At 33.3% G+C, this 7,195-nt stretch overlaps 1 protein-coding gene across 1 annotated transcript; it reads left to right on the forward strand.

The window, feature by feature from the left end:
• The first annotated feature begins 1,202 nt into the window (after nucleotides 1-1,202).
• On the forward strand, nucleotides 1,203-3,875 carry LOC132040315 (cyclin-D3-1-like). Its single transcript, XM_059430952.1, has 4 exons — nucleotides 1,203-1,840; nucleotides 2,408-2,609; nucleotides 2,708-2,838; nucleotides 3,418-3,875. Exons 1-4 carry the CDS (start codon nucleotides 1,415-1,417, stop codon nucleotides 3,625-3,627), a joined length of 969 nt encoding a protein of 322 aa, XP_059286935.1. The 5' UTR covers nucleotides 1,203-1,414; the 3' UTR covers nucleotides 3,628-3,875.
• The last annotated feature ends 3,320 nt before the right edge of the window (nucleotides 3,876-7,195 follow it).

Genomic DNA, 7,195 nt, shown 5'->3' on the forward strand with positions numbered 1-7,195 from the left:
TACTTACCACCCCGTCATAATTCCTCGTAAAATCTTATATTATTTGAGTTAACTTATACTATATGCTTAGTGCAAGAATTATATATACCATTAGTATATTTAACTTATAATGTAATAGATAACTTTCTTTATTTTTCAAATTGTTAATATACTTTTTATTAATGATTACTTGATAGTATAAGAAAAAAAATCCCATGTATGTAAGTTGATCAAAATCGGAGGAAAAACAGCAAAGGAAAGGAAAATTTGTACAAATACGTCACTTGTGGTTGTGGGTCGGTATTTAAATTTGTCCTCATTAAGAAATTTAGGCAAAAATAGCCACGTCCCGAAGAATACGAAATATCACGCTTTAGTATGTTTGATGAGCGAGCATAACTTGGTAAAATCTTCATTTTACTAAATCTATCTTCTAAATTAAATTGTTCATAATACTTATCGGATTGACAAAATTTATGTTGTCCAATTATTTGATAGTATTATATTTATTCTACACATCTTGTTAAATTGATTTACGGATGGACAAAATTCTGCCCATCTTGTTATATTTATTTGATAGTTTTTTTTGTTGTCAGTGTGATAGGGCGGAGATATTTACATAAATTTCTTAAGGGATCGGCCAGTGGCTAATTAGGAGCTAAGTCATGCAGGTACTAGATTTTGCATAAGTAATACTATATTTGGTAGTATTCTTTTGCTATTTATAAAATTTAATACACCTAATATTGTGTGTGATTTTTGCAATTTAAGAACCGGATAACTAATACATGTATAAGTTATGAGAAAATTTATGTATTATTTTATGCAGGATAAAAGATGGAATAACTAATATATGAATAATTAAAACTTGCATAACTAATCTATGCATAAAATAATATATAGATTCTCTTATAACTAGCTGAGGGCACGTCTGCCTAGGCACCAGACATCGCATCACCCTTGCACACCGTACCCAAACTTTGGATTGTGGTAGTGTCGTGGGACAAATACTGGCCTTCCGTGCGCCTCGAGCTCGCGGCTAGCCTACATGCGAGTCGTGATGGGTGAAACTCAACTCTCGTAATGTCGTGACTATAACCCATCATGCTCCTTGTACTACCAATACTTGCATAACTTTAACCGGCTACCAAACGAATCCTAAATGATTTAAATAGCGGCCCACAAAGTGTCATATTTGTGAAACTTTTCACAAAGGAAAGGCCATCAAAGACCCATTAAAAACACAACATTTCCCTACTATATATCAGTTATCACTCCCCAAGTCCCCCTCTTTGTTTCCTACTCTCTTCCTCCAACTCTACAAACAGAGAAAAAAGATGGCTTAAATGAGCCTATTCATCTTCCAATAACTTCTTTCTTGCACAAAAAATGAAGTAATTGAAAATCCAAACATCTGTCTTCTTCACAGAAGTAGATGGCTCACTATCACTATCAAAAGCTTCCATTTTTATTAGATTCTTTGTATTGCAAAGATGAGAACTTTCAAGTGTTAAAAACCAAGTCAATTTGTTTGTTAGAACAAGATTTGATATGGGAAAAAGAAGAGTTAATCTCTTTGTTGTCCAAAGAACAAGAAAATCAAATGTATAATGTTGTAATAAACAGCCCATTTTTGTCTGTATCTAGAAACGAAGCAGTTGAATGGATTCTTGAAGCCATTGGTTATCATAATTTTTCTGCTCAAACTGCAATTCTTGCTGTAAACTACCTTGATAGGTTTCTTTTTAGCTTTCAGTCACAAATTGAGAAGCCATGGATGAATCAACTTGTTGCTGTTACCTGTCTTTCTTTAGCTGCAAAAGTTGAAGAGACCCAAGTTCCTTTACTTCTAGATCTCCAAGTATGTTCTTACAATATCTTTTTTTGTTTTCTCATTTGGTGTCTGGTGCTCGCTTTGTGGCTCCGACTAATTCAGATTCGCGCCAATAATGCTCTCCATTGGAACTTTTTTCCATTCTGAGGGCTCCAACCTGAGTCTTTGATAAAGTGTGAAGGGATTTTATCCATCCCATCATAACCCCTTAGGGGTTGTTTGATTGCTGGTTAGAGTTATGTAGGTATTAGTAATGCATGTATCAATTAACAAGTTTTAGTTATTAATGTAGTATTAGTTATTTATATCCTACATAAAATAGTATATAAATAAATTCCCTCATAACTTATACTAGTACAATACATATATTAGTTGTACGTAATCCTAAATTACTAACCAAACACCTTATTTAGTGTGTTGAATTTTGTACATAGCTAAAAAAAGCTACCAGACATGGTACAGTTATGCGGGATTTAGTAAATGAGAAAATCACCAGCAACCAAACGACCCCTTATTGGTCTTAGAAAATCTTGATTTCTTGTAACAATTTCAATGTGTTGGTTATTGATTTGGTGTTTTCTTGATAATGTTTAGTTGGAGGAATCAAGATACTTGTTTGAGCCAAGAACAATTCAGAGAATGGAGCTATTGGTACTTTCTACACTCAAGTGGAAGATGAATCCAGTAACCCCATTTTCATTTCTTGATTACTTCTCCAGAAGGCTTGGATTAAATAACAACATTTGTTATGAACTTCTTAGGAGATGTGAGAGGGTGCTTCTAGCCACTATTACTGGTAATTAATTATGGATGAAAATGTTAACCCTTGGTAAAGCTAGATTAATTCTTGGTCCTAAATTATTTACTAACTTGTTAATTTTTATAAACTGGCAGATTGTAGATTTATGTGTTGTCTTCCTTCTGCTATGGCTGCTGCCACAATGTTACATGTTATTGATATGCTAGAGCCTTGCATTGGAGGGGATTACCAGGAACAACTTTTGGGCATTCTTGGACTAGTCAAGGTTTGTATATTTATCACTTCATGTCTTAATTCTAGTTAAACATTTCCCCAATTTGTTGCACTAGTTGGAAGTAGAGGATCAAGTTATGGGTTTGGCAGAACCCAGTGCTCTAGAATCAATGTGATAACAAACCCCTGTGTTGCTCGGACTTTTCAAAAATATTGACGAGTGCGTGCGGGATCCTCCAAAAGTAGTGCATATTTTTAGGACCCTACACGGGTGCGACAAATTTTTTTTTACAGTCCGAGCAATATAAACTAACTCCCTTGTTTTTAGTATTTACGCTGCAATTTGTATTTTGAGCCTTTGGATAAGTCAACATTACCATCTGGACTTTTTGCCATGGTTTGGATTGAGCCGAGGGGCTCGGGTGAATTTCTACTGAAACTCAGTCGAAATTGCTTAGTTTTCTAGTGCTCGGTGACTCATTACGATCGCAATCTTCATGATGCAATCGCGGTAGAGGGAATTTGTTATGCATATACAAATAAAGTTAGACATACATTTCAGAATTCATGACGTTTAAATTCTGAATCTGTTTATTTGAAGTTCTAATGGGAATCAATTTTTGAAAAGCAGGGAAATGTGACAGATTGTTATAAGCTAATCCAGGAAGTGGCTGCCAATATTGATTTCAACTCAAACAAACGCAAATTTGGTGCATTGCCAGGAAGTCCCATAGGTGTTATGGATGTATCATTCAGTTCTGATAGCTCCAATGACTTGTGGGTAGTGGATGCATCCATTTCTTATTCTCCAGAGCCATCGTCAAAGAAGACTAAAACATAAACGTTACGAGAAGAAAAAGGGATATTGCATTTGGCACGAGATGATAAAGAGAGCTTTTTCCCTTACATGGCGAAAAATAGAGTAGACAATGCAGCTGCTAGTAACCTTACAATCAGTCAATGGATTCTCAAAATTTTTGTATGAATTAGTTTTTCCTAAGGAGACTACGGATACTCAATTAGTTGCACATCTATTATGTCCAATAACACTCTGTTATTATTATAATTCACAAGTTAAATTGCTCATAATTATATTTACATGTCAAAATTGACTCTTGGAAAGATTTGGACAGTAGAGACAGACAAAGATGGCTGGCATTTTATCAGGGAGGAAATGAAAATGCTTATGAACAGAGTTGAAAATATAATTTCATGTGTATTCTTCTTTGTATAAACTTTGTTGAATATTTGCATAGCTTCAATTTCTATGTCAATAACAAGTAACAGGCTGTTATATGTTCATTTGAATTGGAATTTTTTACTCCATTTTCTGCTAAGATTTTCAACACAAGGAAAGAGACATGTATGGGAAAAATATCAAATTAGGGGGAAGGGTGTATTTTGGTCTCATGAGAAGGAATCATAAGCGGAGCAAGGATTTTTAGTTTATGGATTTTGAATCATAAGTTTTATTGCTCACTCTTAGTTCTGAATAGAATATTTATACATTTTAAGAAAAATTAATGCAAATGTAAGATTTGAACCAAAAATATTGAGTTTTACTTTTTTTTTTTTTTAAATGGCGAGATTACATCTAATATATGTGTGTGTGTGTGTATATATATATCAAAGATTAGCTATTCTATACACCCCGGAATATGATTCTGTTTCTAATAAACTCTCTTTATTATAAAATCAAACACGTATATGTCTTTTACATACATTTCATCATTTACCATGGCAAGTTAGAGTTATTTGGTATAATGCTAGGTGTGTATGTAACTAAAGTTAAAGCCAGTTAATTTGTTTTTTGGATCGAAACCCATTCTGATACATGCTTATGTTAATTAGTTTATAGTAGTACTTAAATTATTCTATTCAAGGGCAGCAATTTAAGAACATGGAAATTAATTGTCCCATGGAAATCAAGAATCTGAAATAAACTATGCTTTTTAGTATACAATGGATCATCTTAATTTTCTTCGAGCTATTTAGAGTTGGAGCTACTTGATAATTAATCTCTAATCTAATCATTTAGCTATTTGAGACGTTGAAATGAAAATACAGTTTTTTTTGGTTTCCCACCCGGTATTCGGTACCCATATTGGAGCCCGACTATATCCGGGTTCGCACCGCGTAGGACCCCATTCGGGGGAAAACACTCTCTATCAAGGATTTTTTCATACCCAGGGCTCATACCTGACGCCTCATTAAGGGAGGAACAGCTTCATCCGCTGCGGTACGTGTAAATGAAAATACAGTTAACATATAGAAAATTATCAAATCATCAAAGCTAGTTGCTCTTGGAGTCTTGGTGGCAGAAAAGGCCTCCACTAGAAACCTAGCATGTACTTTCTTTACCTCTTTAAAATAAAGAATCATAACTAGCTTTTTTCTTTTTTCACTTTTCCTTTCATTATATTATTTTAAATCTAAAAACTAAGCTCTAGCAATATATTCGGAAATGATAAAATAATTCATTGTGTTGGTCAATTAATCGCAATGTAAGTGGCGTGATTGTTAGAACACTATTTGGAAACGATGTAAACTATATTTACATAATTAAATCACTCAAATATACCCGCAAGGGTTGACTGAGTTGGTTGGGTGAGTAGTTTCCCACGTGGGAGACCTGGGATCGATTCCCCTCACCATCAGCCTTATCAGTCGGAGCTCGTCGCACTGTGCACGCCAGTGCGGTTACATCTCTGCGTGGCGCGCAGTTGCCTATCGTGATAATTAGCAGTGAGGTTGCGTCACGTTAAGCGTAATGGTTGAAGTTTTCCCTAGGGTTCCAAAAAAAAAATCACTCAAATATAATTACTAATCACATATAATTCTATTTAATATTCATTGATTGAATGATAATACTAGCAATTTGTATTGAGAATGACAAATATAATTTGTAGGTTTTGGCCCATTGCATCATCTTATCGACATTGAATATGTCCTTATTGTTGAAATCAATAATGCCTCAATCTCGGATACTACAACAACAACATACCCAGTACGCTCTCAGAAGGTGAATCTGGGAAGAGTAGAGTATACGCAAATCTTACCCCTATCTTGTGAGGGTAGAGAGATTGTTTCCGATAGACCCTCGGCTCAAGGAGCTCAATCTCAGATACGTTAGAAATAAATAAATAAATAGAAAACATAGAATACAAGAACGAGAAAATGAGTGAGGGAAAAGATAAAGGCAAAGTTCGAAATATAGGAGTATTAAAGGGTGTAAAGGTGAGTTTATAGAAAGATTAAAAGACTATTTGGATGCAATTAGATTCACCCTAAAGAAATTGCACACAGAATGATTAAAAAAAAAAAAAAAAAAATAGAAAATTGAATGGTGGGAAGGGTGGGGAATTGAGGGGGAAATTGGGCGACAATATCTTTTGAATTTCTATGATGTGTCGTTGTTGGTACTTTTGTTCACTGCTTTTGGTAGTTAGAATATAATGGACTTAGATTTTTCCTACCCTTAACTAAAAAGAAGAAAAGACAATTATAAGAAATGGAGTGTATTTAGTGAGAGATGTGGGAGTTGGTTCCAGTTAACATCATCTATTCTTTTGTGAGAAGTGGTCATCTTTACTGTACTATTTTAATTGATAAATATTTACACGTACTCCATATGGATATTTACTTAAATAGTTTAATCTTAATTAATTAGAAATTAAAATGCGATTACATATTTCACTTAGGTTAGTAAGAAATATTTGTACCAAAGCTACATATACGAGTAATTATATTTATTAGTTTTTAAATATTCAGTAGTAAAATAATAGCTTAGATCTTGAGAGTACGAAATATTTAACATTATAAATTGTACTCCCTTTGTCTCAAATTATCTGTCATGATTATTAAAAATAGGTTATGCTCAAATTATTTATCATTTTCAAAGTTCAAGGCAAATTTAATTAGTTTTTCCTCATTTTTATCTTAGTAGAATTTTGTTATTAATGGAGGCGACACATAAATAGATTAAACATTTAATGTAAAAAAATTATAACTTAGACATGAATAAAGGTAAAGTTGTCAAAACCTCTCCTAATTAATCTTTGTAAAATAAAAAAGTGATAAATAATTTGAGACGGAGGGAGTAATAAATGTTTGTCCTAATTAATTAAGAGTGTTTTAATACTGACGGCGACGAAAAGCTGTTTCATAATACTATGCCGCAAGCTAGAATGTAGTAGACATTGACAAATAATGAAATGGTTATCTTAAATTATGGTTAGTTCTATACGTAGAATAATTATTGTACTTGAATAAATAATGAAATGGTTATCCTATATTTAGTTTCTATCAGTTGTAGAATAAAATAATTGCCAGCTACACAAAAGCATATAATTAAGTCAGCATATAGACCATCTTATGAAAATAATTCCTACTTTCACCAACTGCCGTAG

This window comes from Lycium ferocissimum, chromosome 12 (genome assembly GCF_029784015.1).
Source record: "Lycium ferocissimum isolate CSIRO_LF1 chromosome 12, AGI_CSIRO_Lferr_CH_V1, whole genome shotgun sequence".
Taxonomy (NCBI): Eukaryota; Viridiplantae; Streptophyta; class Magnoliopsida; order Solanales; family Solanaceae; genus Lycium; species Lycium ferocissimum.

Bases quoted from the DNA above. Each gene is read 5' to 3' on its own strand.
- LOC132040315 (XM_059430952.1), top strand. From the start codon at position 1,415: ATGGCTCACTATCACTATCAAAAGCTTCCATTTTTATTAGATTCTTTG. The intron at 1,841-2,407 runs GTATGTTCTTAC...GATAATGTTTAG, and splicing joins CTTTACTTCTAGATCTCCAA to TTGGAGGAATCAAGATACTT. The intron at 2,839-3,417 runs GTTTGTATATTT...TTTGAAAAGCAG, and splicing joins GCATTCTTGGACTAGTCAAG to GGAAATGTGACAGATTGTTA.